Source organism: Elgaria multicarinata, chromosome 9, assembly GCF_023053635.1.
Source record: "Elgaria multicarinata webbii isolate HBS135686 ecotype San Diego chromosome 9, rElgMul1.1.pri, whole genome shotgun sequence".
NCBI lineage: Eukaryota > Metazoa > Chordata > Lepidosauria > Squamata > Anguidae > Elgaria > Elgaria multicarinata.
Window position 1 is genome coordinate 34417555 of NC_086179.1, and position 17449 is coordinate 34435003.

A 17449-nucleotide genomic window follows, 5' to 3' on the forward strand; every position below is an offset into this window, starting at 1 on the left:
AAATCTCTCTGTGGTACAGGGCAGGCGCCTGGTTTTTTCCAGATGCTTTTGGGCCATGAGGCATGAGTCACTTAAGGGAAGGGAGTGGCAGCCTGCCTAACTAGCACTGAATTCTAGCATGTGTGTCTGATGCAAGCTCTGTTGCGGGAAAGAGAAGTTGAGGACCAGCAGAAAAGACCCATTGATGGATGGGAAATATAAAAGGATTGCCTCTGGTTTGGGGCAAAGACTGACTTTTGATCGGCTTTAGTGCTCTCTCTTTTCTCTTTCCTAAGCAAAAGAGATAACATATCTCTTCTGGCCTACAGACTTGTCTGATGGTAAACTGAGCTCCTGTGAAGTTCAGGACTGGGACTGTTTATAGCCAGCAGGAAGAGGTCTCTATAACTAATCCAACACATCTGGAGGCACCAAGCTGGCTTAAAGGAAGGAACTCCCTCTTTACAGCTAAGCAGGTCAGATGTTTCTCCTTGACAAAACCTTAGAGTTCAGGCTGATCTGAGCAACTAGGGGAGCTGTTCTTGCTGCTATATAAATTGATACCACGGATGTGAAAGGCTGCATTAACCCAAGTTGGTCAGTAGAAAATTGGCTGAGTCTCTCAAACTGGCATCCCTCTGGTTGCCATTTAAGAGCCCAGGATGGTCCTGAACACCATCATTACAAAATGGTTGATATCAGGTTCACATATACCACTTGTATATATAAATAGTTCTTGATGTTTAATTTAATATTGTAACCTAATGTAAGTGATTTATACCGGCAAGAGGCAGTGGCACCAGAACATATAAGATAACTTGATTCCTTGCTTCTTGTTTTTTTTTACCTTCTCATTTTTTTTAATTTAGGTGTTGTCGTTTTATTATACTAATTTGTTTACTTGTTTGTGTTTCAAATTTTGTTATTGTTATATAAAAAGTTGTGGAAATTAAAAAGTAATTAAATGGACAATATCTCTTATTTTAAGGTATAAACTGTCCTGTTTCTCCCTCATTTATGAGGTTTCTATTCTGTGCTTTGGAAGTGACTTTTTTTTAAAAAGCCTTTTGAATTAATAGATCCAGGAGTAGAAACTAAAAACAAAGCCAAATTAGCAGGCAGAGCTACGGGCACTCCATCTTTAATGAGATGCAATGGAAATTGTTACTCTTTCATCGAACATATGGCTTGCTCGAATGCTGTACAATGTGGGTAGAAATAATTTATGACTCAACTGCATCTAGAGTCCTAACAGACTCGCCCTTTTCAGAATAGCTTCAACTAAAGTGCAGGATGAGGCAGGGATATTCCTTGTTGCCAATTGTCTATTTTATATGACATAGTAATAGAAGTCTTTTAATGAACTTAGAGGCAGAAGAAGGTATTAGTAGGATGAAATCTGAGTTCACTGAGCATATGTTTTGTGCATATCTGTTTTATATGTAGTTGATATCATTATATTTCTGAAACATCATAAGACATTTTTGCCTAAGCCAATGGAATAGGTAACCGAAACTGGCCATCTTCCAAGGCATACCAAAATCTGGAATAATACTGCTAAGGAAAGTATTCTACGAAGCAAACTTTCAGAAATGGGAGGACTTTAAACAGCAGCCCACATTAAATATATATATCTATCAATATTTAGGTGTGCTAATGCCAGGCTATTTTTACATCATGAAACAATTCAGAGAAGGTTGTCATTCACGAAATAGTCATCACCACAGAGTAATGGTGTACTACATCACTATAAGATCTTTGGGGGGAAAATGAATACAATTAAAATGAGCCCATTCTCAATTACACTTAAGATGCAATCCTAGACATATTTAGACAGAAAAAAGCCCTATAACTTCCAGCATGCTGGGAGCTGTAGGACTTTTTTCCTGTCTAAACATGCATAGAACTATGCCCTGCCCTTAAGGTCTTTGTGCAAGGCCACCCCATTAAAATGCCGCTGTCATATTTTGCCCCCATTGGCAAAATTGCTCTGTAGGGAGAGGTTCCCTGCTTCTTAGCCTATCTACCCAGTCTTAGGATGTACCACTGCACTATTCTCTTGACTCAAGGGCAGTGGGGGAGTGTGGCAAACTGACAGCTTGGTGAGCTGTGTGAGAAATGGCCATTTTGGATGATGACAGCAGGCGATGAGTCCCAAACATTCAACAGCATAAAGCAAAAATAAATAAATAATTGAAAAAATTAAAATTAAATCCCAACATTAAGTATGGTGAATAAGCTTGCTCTTCACCTAAGTTTCAGCACATGTACCCTTTCCATTCTCAGCAGATTTGAAGCTGTTTTGATTTCAATTTCTTGTGAAAAGAAAAGATGGCTTCTTAAATATCCACTCATATGCTCATGTTGCACTTGGAAAAAGGAAAGGGGAGCAGTGAAAAACCGACCCACCATTCAAAAGCATCTCTCCACCCATCACTAGTTTGCTACAGGACTGAAATTGACTAGACCAGAAAACAAGTGAGTTGGTTTCGTCAGTTTCATGATTCCCTTGACTTAGATCAGCCTTCCCCAACCTGGCACCTTCCAGATGTGTTGGACTACTATTCTCACCCTCCCCAGCCTGCAAGGGGTAGTAGCTGCAATTCAGAGGCTCTCCCTGCCTTATAACAGAAGGGTTCCCAGTGCAGCAGGTGCAGGCACCTGCAATGGCGCCCATGAAGCTCTCCCCTCCCAGTTTCCTAAAAAAATTGTCTTACGAAAAACCATGGAAAATGTTAGGGCAGTCTTCTTTCTCTCCCTTGGAAGTCTCTAGCCTTGTCCTTTCTCTCCCCATCTTTTAACCTCGCTGTTTCTCCCCCTCCCAGCCTTCCCCTTCATCTCCTCCCCTTTTTGCCTTGCTGTTTTCCCCTCCCTCCCAGCCTCTAGCGTTGCTATTTCTGTCCCCCAACCACTTTAGCTCATTGTTTCTCCTTCTCCTAGTTTCTAGCCTTGCTCTTTCTTGGCCCTTTTCCCTTGCTGTTTCCCCTTCCCTCCCACCTCCAGGTCTGCTATTTCTCTCTCCATCTCTTTAACTCACTGTTTCTTTCCCCTCCCAGCCTCTAGCCTCATTATTTCTCTTTCTCCTACCTTTTTACTTCACCTTTGACTAGCCAGGCCTCCACAGCAGCCATTATCTTCCATGGCAGCCATTTTCTGCCATATCTTCCATGGCAGCCATTTTGTGGATAGTGCCCACAGCAGTTTCTCAAATTCCCAAGTGTGCCCACAGGTCCAAAAAGGCTGGGGACCCTATCTTATACAGTGCTACATCAGAGTTGGCACCACAATGTCGGGGAAGCGATTCAGTTGCTGAACAAGGGCAGATATGCCTTCCCAACACTATCACCACTACCTACCAAAGCTTTGTGATTTCTCCTATCGTTGTACCACACCAGCCTACACCAACCTGACACCTTCCCAATGTGTTGGACTACCACTGCCATCTTCCCCTGCCAGCATGGCCACTGCTGGCAGTGTATGATAGAAATGGCAGTTCAACACATTTGGAAGATGCTAGAAGGCTGAACAACGTCACCAAGATATTAAATTCTGGAATTTAAGCTTGAGGGCTAATATGATATCTGAGTCATTCATGTTGTTTCTATAAGCATGTAGTTATCTAGCATGGTAGAGAAAGAGAGCGCTATTTGTTCTGAAGCTCTTGGAAGGACTTCAGCCTGTCTTGTGATAAAAAGTAAGAAAAATAAGAAAAGACAAGCAAAGCCACTAACCACAAAAGCAGACGTTTTGCCTGCAGCCTGGTTTTTCTCTGCTGTGCAGATTTAATTATAGAGAATGATGCAGCTTTTGCAGAGAAGGACCTTCTCCCCTCCACAACCGGAAAAGTCCTTTCCCTCTAGAGTGAGTCACAATTGGTCTACTGCACCAAACATGGGGAGATTTCAAGATATGGAGAATGTACTAGAAGGAACTTTTGGCACCAAGCCATTCTGTTGCTCCACTTGGGCTCACTTTGCACCCACAAGCTGCACCCACCCAAGGTTGGATTCGAGATCTGGCCACGAGCCTGACAAATTCAGGGCACCCCAATCTGGCTAGCTGGCCCAACCTCCCCTTCTGGCAATATTGTGCCATGCATGAATCATCTGCAGGTGACTTTACAGTGGGTTGAACACAGGAACGAGTTAACAAAGGGGATCAACAGAGATCCTCAGCAGCAAAGCCTACCCACACATGGTTCCACTTTGTGTCGGGTGATTTTCTTGTTTTTAAAAAAGTGTCCTTTTGTTACATACGGCTCAATTGTACCTATTTCAAAGGATACAAAGTACTACCTACAACGTTTGCTTTTTCACTCCACACACAGTATACTCTGGCAGGAGAGCTGCGTAAAAGTTGCAATGCTTATTTTCTCACCGTGGTGCTGATCCAGAGGTCCTGGCATGCAGCAAGCGTGCTCCCATATGTGTGCAAAGATGAGCTCAGCTAATAGGGAATCAGTGTTAACTAGCGCTGGTGATCTGTTGCAGAGGGTGGTGTGAAAATGGTGCTTGGCTTCAGTTACACACACAGTGTTCAATGCTGTAAAATTTGAGAAGACTGCCCCTCTACTCGGCAGCGCACGTACACCACAAGAATACCGAGTACATATATTCACTGGACACTGTGAGCCCAGTCCAAGTGAAGGTAAGCCCACAGGTTTGTTCATTTGGCATTTTCAATAATAACTTTTTGTTCTTGTTACAGAAGTGCAGTGGTTTTCATCCAGGGCTGGCCCTGCTATGAAGTGGTAAGAAGTGGGCTTGGCAGGTGGTGGAGGATGGGAAGAGTGGTGCTCTCCCCCCTCCAAAGGGTCTGCCACTGCTTGGTCCAGCTGGTCTCCCGCGTGGCTGGCCATGCAGGCAGCCAGCAGGACCAAGAAGCAGTCGCTGCCTGCTTGCTCACCCGCCGCCCCCGCTTACTTTCCCTAGCATGGGGCTGCGAGCTGCCTGTAAGGTCTTCCTGCCTGCAGGTGCTGTGCTGTGCCTGTGTAAGGTCAGGCAATCACGAGAAGTCCCTGAAGTTCTGAGGCCTCTTGTGAGACCTTTCTGGACAAGCAGGTGTTGTGCTGTTCCTGAAGGCAGAAAGACCTTACAGGCGGTGCATGGGCCCACACTAGGGAAAGTAAGCCGGCTGGCCCGCAGGGTTGGGAGGAGCAGCAGGGAGGCACAGAGAGGCAGGACGCTTCTGGGGGGAGACAGAGAAGGAGGCAGGGGGAAGAAGAGGAATCCATGGAGGGGTGGTGGCAGTGCGGTGGGTCTCACTTCAGGTGGTGACCTGCCTTGGGCCATGCCTTCTTTCTTCCAGATATTTGAAAGGTTTCTGATACAGGCTGCTGATTTCTACTGAACTGCTACTTACCAGCACTCTATGTACAGCTAGATGACACCTCCTGTCTGATGGAAATGAGACTTTACCATATCATTAGCAGGCACTAAATATTGAAATGCCCATTTCGAAATGTTCATTTTGGTGGGAGACACTAGTCTGGTTTTCTTAGTAGCTGTCTAGTCTAGTAACAATGTTCACCATCTGGCATAGAGGCAAATGTATGGAACTTGGGTGTGGTGTGATATTCCAGATGAATTGAATTGCAGGCTATGGTTGCAGTCCTCTACGTGTGGCATGAGAGCGTGCATCCAGCAGTAGCTTCTGGAATAAGGGTGTAGGAGGCCATGTGGCCTGGCATGAAGCATAACATGAGTGCCCTAATCCCTACCACATCTTTGCCCTTCCCTAAATGTAGAGAATGGAGAGCAGGTACAATGGAAAGAGCCAGTGTGGTGTAAGGGTGTTGGACCGGGACTGAAAAGATCCAGGTTCTAGTCCCCATTCAGCCATGAAGCTCACTGGGTGACTTTGGGCTAGTCACTGACTCTCAGCTTAACCTACCTCACAGGGTTGTTGTGAGGATAAAACAGAGAGGAGGACCATGTAAGCTGCTTTGGGTTCCTTGCAAATGGAAAAAAGGTGGGATAGAAATGTAACAAGCCAACAGCCATACACATATATGTGCACAGAGATCATTGACAAGGTGCCTGTGCATAACTCCTCACCTCTGGTCCTTTCTGTTTGTTATAAGTTACGTTTACATCCCACCTTTTTCCCTCCTAGGAATGGAAGCAGCTTACATGATCCTCCTCCTCTCCAATTTGTCTTCACAACAACCTTTGGAGGTAGGTTAGGCTGAGAGTCAGTGAATGGCCCAAAGCATATGCCCTGAACTTCAGGACGGTAAGCCTATGTACACCAGTTGCTGGGGGAGATGGGTGGGAGGACGCTGTTGCACTCATGTCTTGCTTGTGGGTCCCTGGTTGGCAGCTGGTTGGCCGCTGTGTGAACAGAGTGCTGGACTAGGTGGACCCTTGGTCTGATCCTGCTTTGGTTTTTCTTAGGTTACGGGAGACTTGAACCTGGGCCTCCCCAATCTCAGTCCAAAACTCTAACCACTATCCCACACTGGCTTTGTGTTGTAGACTTCAGAGAAATAGATGGATTTCCAGGTTACCACCAGCCCATGCTACTATACAAGAGGCCTGGCACATGGTTTCCAAGTTGTGGGGGTGGAAGCTTTGGACAGTCCCTCCCATCATCTGTAGCTGGACAAACCCGTGATAAGGTAACACAGCTGTTAGAATCCTTGGTAATGGATTAATTTAGTCCCTGGAAAACGCATCTAGCTCAGCAGTTCTGTGGATTTCTTTTCCTCCCTTCCTCTTCTAAGGGCCATTTATCCAACTATCTCTGCATCTCTTGGCTCTGGACCATGTAGCTGCCGTAGGCTTTTTCAACAAAGGGGCCTAGGATCCCGCCTGCCAAATCCCGTGTTTAAATTTTTTAGGCAAATCTTGAATCAATCAAACCCTCTCATTGTAAAACTATTTTCCACTGGCTTTGTCAGCAGCAGCCAGCCAGGAGGCATAACGAAGGCAGGCTTCAGCATCCAGAAAACCACGTCACGAATAGCAAGCCTCAAAAACTAGGCCACTCCCCTTCCCAGCAATCTCCAATTGCTGATTTATTTATTTTTTGATTGGCCGGGGCAACTCGTGACGCCTCTGCTGCTAGGCTATTTAAAGGCAAGGGAGTGGCCCTTTGGTTTCCCCCCATCTGTGTGCAGGACCTGATCAGTTGAGCTGCGGGAACAAACATCTTGAAGAAGAGCACCATGCCTGTGAGTTTGTGGGGGAAGGCAGCAGACATGTATGTTGGAGGGTGCTGGTGGCTGCCCAGCTAGGACGGGCTTTCAAACATGGGTGTCTGCCTTGCTTCGTTGGGCTTGGAAATCTGTAGACATGCAAGAGATGGAAAGGGTGTGTTTTGAGGGAGGGGGTCCTGCTATTGAGCTGGATGGATGGTGCATTCTTTAAAGTTGCACTGACAGTAGTAAAATGGGGCTTGGGCTATAAAGTCTAAGCAGGTGGTGTGTTAACAGGCTGCCATTGAGAGCAGGGTCTCAGGGGTGAACTGCATAGCAATGGGCTTTCTGCGATTCTTTCTCTTTCTGAGAAGGGGGTATTTGTGAGCGTTGGGGCAAGAGGAGTTAGTGGAGCTCTGCTTAGATTCCTTTGCTTCAGCTGTAATGAATCCCCCTCTCCCCCCCCCCCACTCTAGGACTCAGCCTATAAGCCAGCCTTCCCCAAGCTGGCACCCTCCAGATGTGTTGGACTACATGTCCCATCATCCCCATATGGATGCTGGGAATTGCAGTCCAACACATCTGGAGAGCGTCGGGTTGGGGAAGACTGCCCTAAACTTGCAGCTAGTGGTAAAAGCTTGCTGAAACAGCTTTTGGCAGCGACCCGAGCATCCTGTGCCCAGACGCTCCCTAATCCCATTATTTGAAACTTGCTTCCAGCCCAGAGCAATCATAAATCCCTGAATTTGAAGCAAGTAAAGACACCTGTGTTGGGTGTGAACACTGGGAATGTTGAAAGCAGTGCGGCAACTGGGTGTGGCTTAGGACAGCCTTTGCATGAAGCCTTTCTCTCCTCCTTGGAAAAAAGTTGTGCTTTCTTCTCCTGGACGGGGAATGGAAGCCTTGTAACTGAGATTCTTGTAACTCTCTCATTACTGGCCCTGCTCCAGATACAACCATTAAAAAGATGGCGTTTTTCTTTTCTCTGTGGCAGGAAAAGAGCCATTTGCTTAATTACTATGTTCATTCATTTGCTACAATTCTAAACAGCCCAATAGCCAGAGCTCTCTGGGCAGTTCAGAGCCTCATAAAACATAAATCTAAATCCTTTAACCCACAAACATTTAAAACAGTTTGTAAAAACAAGTTTAAAAGTGGTTGTTGTTAGGGGTTGTTTTTTTAGAATTAACAATAAAATTTGGACCTGATAAACAAACCTTAAGATTAAAAAGTCCCACCATGTGCCATCAAATGCCTGGGAGTAGAGTAAAGTCTTAACCTAGCACTGAAAAGATGACACTGGCTGCCATTAAAAGGCGCAAAAGCCAGAAAAGGTTACAATTGGGGTTCCTATATATTACTTACTGTGTGTCATGCTTTGCAAATCTTAGTCTTCAAAACAGCCCCTCAAAAGAGAAGCTTTTTGTACTCATTTTACTGATCGGAGAACTGAGTCCAAGAGTGGTTTGCCTAGCAAGGCATCCACGATCAATATGGCAGAAGTCCGAATCCATGCCTTCCATTAAGCTTTAGGGAAGGAACGCCAGAAACATTTCTGTTGCCTTCTACCCCTCAGGCATTCATAAGGTTAACATGAGCTTAATTTTCTGGTTGGGCCCACTGAACCAAGGGTCATCTCCCACCTTGCAGGGGGGCACCCAAACCCAGAGACACTGGCTTTGAGCTAGCTCTCCTCCCAAGTGAGTCGGGTGGCCACACCAAAAAAAAGACAGTGATTGGCATAAATTTCCAGGTGCTGGTTTATATGTGCAGATACCTATTTAGAAAGAATTGCTATAATTTAAATAGAAGTATTATGCATCTCACCTGGGTGGGGAAAACTGTTACCAGGTGAGCCTTGCTCAGTCTGATCTCTGGGTGCTGGCTGTGGATGCAGCTTCAAGGCCCCTTCTGGTCCTCCTTTCATCTGGGCCGGATCTACACTACTGCTTTAAAGCGCTTTATAACAGTTTTCTAGCGCTTTAAAGCAGTTAAAGCGCTTTATAACTGTTATAAAGCACTTTAAAGCAGTAGTGTAGATCCGGCCCTGGTCTTTTATCTTTAAACCAGATGTGGACTCAATAGCCCTTCAAGTAGAGGATGCCTTGAAATAGAGGACTGCCCTCTGTCAAATTGGACACATAGCCATCCGCCTAATGAGAGTCCAGGAAAGAACCACCTCCTGCCCCAGAATTCCTTGAATTATTGCAGGCCTAACTTCTCCCTTCATAGGGTGAAGTGGGAACACTCCTTGCCCATCCCAGTGTCCTCCTACGTTCTCACAAGATGGCTCTGAGGGGTGTCCCAAGATTTTGTTTCTGGCTTTTTTTTTTTAGTTGACAGCTTTTTTATATATTTGCTTCAAGTATCAACATGCTTTGAAACAAAGGGATCCAGTGTGCTCCATGCCCATATTTTGTGGTGGTGGTGTAGTGAATAATAAAATGGCATCTTCTTTCATTAGAGCAGGGGTGTTGAACCTTTTTGAGCCTGAGGGCCGAATTCAGTTTCAGAAAAGCTCTCGGGGACCACATTCAAGCCATGGGTGAGGCAGAGAAGGAGTGGGGCCAAACCCCCCCCCCCAATACCACCATATTTTAGCTTAAAATTCAAAATCCCAGCAAGTAAGCCTTAGGAGAGGCATTTCAACCTTTTTTAATTGGGGGGGGGGAGATGCGCAAAAGCTGGGAGACCACCAAGTAATCTGTGGTTAAAGAAAGAAGGTGGAGCTAGAAGAAAGGGGCTTCAGGGAACTCCAGGAAGCCTCATTGGGACACCAGGTGAGCCAGGTTTGGTCCATGAGCCTGAGGTTCAATGCTCCTACTTAGAAGATGGTGGTAAATTACCCAAGGACACTTATCTGTAATATGATCAGATCGCAGTTTCCTGTTGCCTGGCAAAGGGAGGAAAAAATAACCACTCTCTGGGATTTCTTCTCTAGGGAATTGTTTGCACTAGCCTGCAGGTTGCACCTGGCCAGCGCATTGCTGTGAAGGGTGATGTTCCAGCAGGAGCTAAGAGGTAAGTTGATCTCATGGCAGAGATGACCTCAGCGGCACGTGCTTAAGAGACCTGCTCACTACAATCTAATGTTGGCTTTAAACAGCCTTGATTTGCCACAAATAATCCGGAAAAGTGTTGTTTGCCAACATGCTGAGAGTTCTCTTGGAGAGCCTGAACCTCTTCTTGCAGATCTACAATTCCAGGGTAGAGAGATTGACTATTAAATCCATGTCAAGCCTGCAAGATGTGCCCTTGGTGGGAGGGGAGGGGAGGGGAGGGGAGGGAGAGCTATGGATAAATTAGTCCTCTCTCAGCTGGTGCCTTTCAGATGTATAGGATTGCAACTGCCAGCATCCACCAGCCATGCTGGCTAGTGGATGCTGGGAGTTGCAATCCAATACATCTGGAGGGCACCCGCTTGGGGAAGGCCAAGCTATAGAGAAGCACCTTGCTTCCTTCCTTTCTCCCCCTTTTTGCTTTGAAGGGGAAGAACCATAGCTCAGTGTGATATAGCCCATGCTTTGCGTGCCGAAGGTCCCCGGTTCAATCCCCGGCTTCTCCGTGTACAGCAAGGAAAGAATCCTGCCTGAAACCTTGGAGAGCAGCTGCCAGTCAGTGTCGACAATACCGGGCTAGATGGAGCAATGGTCTGACTTGGTATAAGGCATCTCCCTAAGAACAGTTACCCTCAAGGGGTTAATGCCCACCCACGGCAGCATTTTCCAGTGAGTCACATCCGAACACAGACTAGCTAATGACCTCCTCCCCCATCACTGCTCCTTCTGCCAAGAGACTAAACAGAACCAGCTGCTGAAGGCGGCCATTCCTCTCCCTCCCTCCCTCCCTCCCTCCCTCCCATCTCCTCTTACAACGTCTTTGTCTTTCATCTGCTGGGCTTAATAAACCCATTCCTAGCTGTTGCCGTGCCAGAAGAAAGCGCAGAGTCAGATGCAACTAGCACACTCGTGCGCTTTCCACCAATTGTGGTTTCCGCTTTCTGGGTCTTTCCCCCTTGCCCTAGATTTACAGTTTTGTGGGGTAAAACGGTGCAATTTCCTCCAAAGCAATTAAACAAATGTAGAGAGAGAGAGAGAGCTCAGGACTTTGCCTGCCTTCTTGGTAGGCCACGCCTGAGCTCGGTGCATCCTTAGGGACCAAGCTAGACACAATCTAATTGTCTGCATGCAATTAATGTTTGTGGTTGTTTTCCCTTTCCATCCGGTGACCGTGGAGCCCTTTGAGTATTTCCAATGTTTGGCTATTTCTAAGCCTGCTGCCGCCACGAGCATAACTACAAGTTCTTTATGAATGGGGGGGGGGGCGCGTTTAAAACATTAGACAGGGACAGCAGAAAAACATGAATAAGGGGAGGGGGGTTAAAACATTAGACAGGGACAGGGGAAGTGTGGGATCTAGCCCTGTCCAAAAAATGAACTTACTATCGTAGAGTTCCGTCGGGCCAACTCAGCAACAGCCCCTTTGTAAATATATGGTCTCCTTTTATCAATTTAATTAATGGTACAGCAGGATTACCTAACTCTTGTTTATTCGGTCTCCCTCTGACTGTAGATACTTGATAGAAATTTGTTTTGATTCTGCATTTTTGCGAAATCGGATAAACAAATATTCTCTTTCTTTGTATTGCAAAATGGTACTTTTGTAGTTCCTTGAATTTAATAAAATTATTTTTAAAAGTGTTTGTGGTTGCTAGGTAAACCGAAGTCAATGGAGGCTTCCTGAACTTTGGCGTGGCGAGGAGATTCACTCGCCCACCGCCTCCACCGTCCTAAGGCTGCTCAGACTTCCCCGTGATTGCTGTTTATGTAACCAAGACACGTGCAATCGTTGCTTAACGCAGTTGGCATCCCGTTATGTCTAGTCGGGCCCTTGGCTCATAACTCAGCATGCAGGAAATCCTAGGTTTAATCCCTGGAATCTCTCCAGATGAAATGGATCATAGCCAGCAGATACATTGGGGAGATGCTGTTAGTCATGGTAGGCAGCACTGAAGTAAGAAATCAGGGATCTCCCAAGTCAGTTTGCTGCCTGAGCAGCAGGTTCGCTAAGGGGATGCAAGGCGGACTGCCTGGAACACATATATCTGTCCACCAGTGGTAAAGAACAACAACAGCTAGGGGGCTGCTGCCGCTGCCCACCCCATATCACCCAGCATGTGCAGCCCAAGGCAACCAACTCACTCTGCCTCCTGCTACAGCCAGCTCTGATTAAGATTTAACTGCCAGGTTGATCAACTTCTGCTGGGAGAGCCCAGTGTTTGGGGCCAGCCCTGGCTTGGCTTAAGATGAAGGCAGAATTGGGGGGGGGGGGCTGTTGTGGAGCAGCAGGATGGAGCAGGGGCGCAATTGGATATGCAAGAAATCTGCCCAAGCGAAGATCTGATGGAACAGTTCTGCTGGCTGAAAGATTCTCTTGCAAAAACAAAACAAAAAACCAACAAAATCCCAGAAGCATAGAGACAGCGCCACAACCCTTTGAAGTGTGCTACACAAGAACGTGTTGCAGCAGCAAAGTCTAGCTACTGGAGTCCATTCAACGGCTTCCAGAAGACAGGCGTGGTCTTTCTTCTTCCCTGAATTCTCATTGCAAGTGTTCAAAGGGAACAGCTTGCAGGCTATGATTAAAAATTGTGAAATTTTGGCAACGTAACAGCCTTCAAAAACTTGCATCTTCCAGATGTGTTGGACTACAGCCCCCATCCTCCCCAGCCATGCTAGCTGGAGATGATGGGGGCTTTGTTCCAACATGTCAGAAAGGTGCCAGGATGGGGAAATAGGAGATCCATTGTTGAATAGCAGAGAGCCTCTTGACCAATTGAAGGATCCTGGCTCCTTCCCTGGGAACAGACATTACCTTGAGGATGAACATGTCGTGACTCATCCTCTCTTAGGTGATAACATCAGTGAAGCTTCCTGGCCCATCGTTCTCCAAACCTTCTTGGCTCACACCCACGCAACGGAGCCTCATAGCTAGGGAGGGTGCTTCAGAAGAGGCAGATGGTGCTGGTTCAGTCCCAAAAATTTGAGCTCCTTTGGTTAAGGTATTTAGAGAATTGAGTTAATTGATTCATCTGGCCTCAAGGGCAAGAAGAGGCAGCTTGCAGTTCTCTAAAGCTGAAAATCAGGGCCGGTGTCAAGGGGAGGCATTATCGGGCACCTGCTGAGGGCCCACACCCCTGAAGGGGCCCACTGACAAGAGTCCCCTAGAGTGGCTCCTCTTCTTCACCATTCCAACCTGCTTGTTCACCTGCCTTTCACTCTGGCCCAAACAATGGTGGTGGTGAGAAGGAGGGGTGGTAGATGCCATGGTCTACTTGCTCCTTGGCTCTCCACCTGTCAAGCAAGCAAGTGGGAGCAATGAGGACGAAGAGAATAAGGAGCAATAGCAGCTGGTGACACGATGCTGACTCGTGGAGGGAGGGGGTCCATTGGGGGTGTTCCGCCCACGGGCCCTCAAGAACCTGGAGCCAGCACAGTTGAAAATTGCCATGGTCACTTTGGAAAGGCAGCAGGAAGCCTAGAAAAAGCGAAGCAATTCTTCCAAGAGAAGAATGGCTTCTGTGACCATTCAATGCTCATATGGTTGATTTTTAAAGTTTGAGGTGCAGGGACCTCTCTGATCTTCCACACAACAGGAAATCTACACTGGGGCATCCTTCACACACACCCCAACCCTGGCACCCTCTTAATGGGTTGGACTACAGCTCTCATCATCCCCAGCCAACATGACCATCACATCTGGAGGGCACCAGGTTGAGGAAGGCTGTACTAGGGAGCCAGGCCCAATTACAGTTCCTTGCATTTTTTGTACATACGCAAATTTAAAGTGGGGGGGGGAGCCTTTATTGTATAGCAAGAGTGTTGAACCTCTTTCAGCTTGAGGGCCGAATTCAGTCCTGGAGAAGCTCTCGGGGGCTGCATTCCAGTGGTGGGCGGGGCCAAAATACCAACATATTTTAGCTTAAAGCTCTTTCTGCCAGTAATCCTCAGGGGAGGCGTTCAACCTTTAAGAACAGAAGAAAAATCATGCACAAGCTGAGAAACCAGCAAAAGATTGGTGGTTGCAGGGAAAAAGTTGGGGCCCTCTGTTGGAGTTGGACCTGGTTGTGAGTGCATTTGGCTCTGGTGGAAGTTTAGGGAATGGCCTGAGGTAAAGAAGTAATTAAAGGCACAATCCCATGCATGTTTAGACAGAGAAAAGGCCTGCAATTCCCAGCATGCCCCAGCCAGCTATGCTTGTGTCCTTAAGAAGTATCATCAAGCAGTCCTCTGAAACCCCCAAAGTAAATATTACTATTCCCTTATGTACAAAACATCCCTTTAATAAAACAACTTGTTTGATAGTTCATCTTGTCTCTAGTGGTGGTGCCCATCTCATGCCTAAGCCTCTTATACCAGCTACTAGGAGGTTTTGAAGTATTCTAAGAGAACAGGTGAGGCCTGCCCAGAGGGGCATGGGAGGGGGTAATTTGGCTTGGAACACAAGCATTTTGTGTATGTGTGTGTATGTGATAGGACCTCCCCCTTGAAAATTCCATTTCCTGGGTCCCCAGATTCCTCTGGGTGGCCCTGGAAATGGTGACAGTGGAAAAGGGGAAGGTTGTGGGACTCTTGAGATAGGGCTTTGCTACATGGGGCTTTTAACCTGTGATCAAGATTGGTTACTCACAGAAGTTTGTGGGTCCTTTACATAATGTCTTCACCTTCCAGGGCCTCTCCCATGCTTTGTGACTATTTCTGCAGCTTTATTTGTAACAGCGATAATGAGCTATTTAAAAAATGGCGGCTTGAACCTATTTGAATCTAACCATGTAATGGTGGAATTGTGCTACAACCACAGTGCCATCTATTGGTTGTATAATGAAACATATAGAACTTGCAGATAAAGGAACTCTCAGGGGGATGGAACCCCAGGGGAAGAGTGCTTAATCCTGCAAAGAATCCAGAAGCAGAGGCTCTGGTAAAGTTGCAGGATAAAAAGCCTGGTGTGGAGAAGCCTTTATACTCAAATTCATCCTGCACCCCCACCTTAACCAAACAAACCATGTTTTGTCTGTCTCTGATGCCTAATAAGAATTTTCTCCCTTCTGTCTCAGTTTTGTAATTAACTTGGGCAAAAACGGTGACGACCTTCTGCTGCATTTCAACCCACGTTTTGATGCTCACGGGGACATAAGGACCATCGTGTGCAATTCCAAGAACAAAGGGCAATGGGGCACAGAACAGAGGGAGACCAACTTTCCCTTCCAAGAAGGGAGTCCTGCAGAGGTGAGAAATTTGAAAGTGCATGGGGTGGGTGGCATGTGTAGATGGGCCGTGCCAGTGTTAGGAAGAGACCAGGACAGAGGGTTTCATACTGTACAAACGTGTGAAATAGATGCTGCTAGAGTTGAGACAGGAAAGGCACAACTCCTATGGGACATCTTCGCCGCCCCCACCACCCACCCCTTTGGCAGGTCTCCTTTTTGTGCCATTTAGCATGAGAAGCAGACATTCAGCAAGTACAGCTGTCCTGGTATGTTGAACAGCCTTCCCCAACCTGGTGCCCTCCAGATGTGGGTCCCTGGTCAACAGCTGGTTGGCCACTGTGTGTACAGAGTGCTGGACTAGATGGACCCTTGGTCTGATCTAGCAGGGCTCTTCTTATGTACTTCTGTTGTGCCTGCTGGAGTTGTGCTGGCTGAGGATGATAGGAGCTGTAGTCCAACACATCTGCCAGACACCAAACTGGGTACGGTTGATTTACCTCAGCCTTTGCCAACATGTTGCTCCCCAGATGTTTGGGACTACAATTCCCAGCATTCTTGACCATTGGCCATGCTGGCTGGCGTGAATGGGAGCTGAAGTCCCAAGGCACCTGGAGGGGACCAGGTTGGGCAAGGTCAATGGAGATTCTAAGGAAGCTTCATATCCTGCCTTGAAAGGCGCAGCAGCTCTGTCGAGTCATCAACCTACAGGCACATGGTCCACTGGGAGCCACAACTTGTGTCTAGTTATTCCACTCTATAGAAGTAGCTTGAGAGAAAATTGCGATAATTTATGGATTCTGTCGCTTCTACTGAAACTTCCTTTTTTTCTCCTTCAGATATTCTTCATTCATGACAAAAAAGAGGTGACCGTTACATTACCTGGCAACCATCAGTTCAAGGTCCCCAACAACCCTGGCTTTGAAGGCATCAACTATGCCTGCGTCGAAGGCGACTTCGTATTCAAAGGCATCTCACTCGCTTAACTGATCTCCCGTCCTGGTCCTGCCCCACTTCCCTTTCCTGCTTAATAAGGCAGAAAAATAAACACAGCTGATTTCTGATCTTGATTGGTGCCATGTTTTTCCCCCCCTGTCCATTCATGGATCTCCCCAGTGCAGCATCTCTGGGGGTGGTGGGGAATGATGGTTGTGGGCTATGGTGACCCCTGGCCGTTGGTGAATGCTGGGGACAACCCAAGCCATGGGCTAAGGCTAGGTAGACACAAAAAAAGCTCCAATGTCTGTATCAAGTTGAACCTTGACATACAATCTGAATAAACAGGAGAAGTACATCTTGTTTGCATTAACCATGGGGAGATACAAAGAGCGAAGGAGAACCCTACAGTCCGATCTCACTATCCCGGTGCAAGCTGCCCTGGTTCACCACTCAGTCTGCCTGCCAAAGTTGGGCATTACCAAGGCCTCTGTTCCTGCACAGGGATCCAGGTCTTAACAACCCTAACCTGAGACTTTACCCTAATCCTCTTGTCATGCTGAAATATCTCCCCATCCACATGCTATTCTCAAAATTCTAGAGTTCCGTGCACACAATGCCATCACACTGAGTGGATTTCTACAGCTGCCTGCCTAAGCCTTGAATAGTCAGCAGCAAGCAGTCACATGCTGTAGAAGAGGGCAACCTGCACTCAGTGGGCAAACTTGCCAGGAAGCTTCTGGAAGTGCAGTTCTGCCTCTAAACATGGTTCCACACACACGGTTCCGCATCTTGTTTTCTTACTAAATCGTATATTTTTTTGGCAAAGGAGGTATGTGTGATAAAAATTGGTTAAGGGAGGCCGCAGGTGGCGTGCAGGCCACCTGTTACCCGCTCCTGGGTTAAGCCAAAGCTGGTTGCCTGGTTATAGCAGGACCTTCAACAGATAGCAAGATGGACAAACCTGGTAGCCGTGGGATCAGAATAATCACAGGGTGAGGGGCAAAGGGCCGGATCAGAAACAGATGCAAGACAAAACAAGTGCCTGTACCATGCAGACACAGCCATGACACTGAGTAGATTCATGCATCTGTCTGCCAAAGCCTTTAATCGTCAGCAGCAAGCAGCAG

General features: G+C 46.9%; 1 protein-coding gene across 1 annotated transcript; it reads left to right on the top strand.

Annotated features, from left to right (window-relative positions):
- Positions 1 to 7045: 7045 nt before the first annotated feature.
- LGALS1 (galectin 1) lies at positions 7046 to 16447 on the top strand. The gene is made up of 4 exons (XM_063133502.1): positions 7046 to 7153; positions 10059 to 10138; positions 15234 to 15405; positions 16223 to 16447. The coding sequence occupies exons 1-4, from the start codon at positions 7148 to 7150 to the stop codon at positions 16367 to 16369; spliced, it is 405 nt and encodes a 134-aa protein (XP_062989572.1). The 5' UTR covers positions 7046 to 7147; the 3' UTR covers positions 16370 to 16447.
- The last annotated feature ends 1002 nt before the right edge of the window (positions 16448 to 17449 follow it).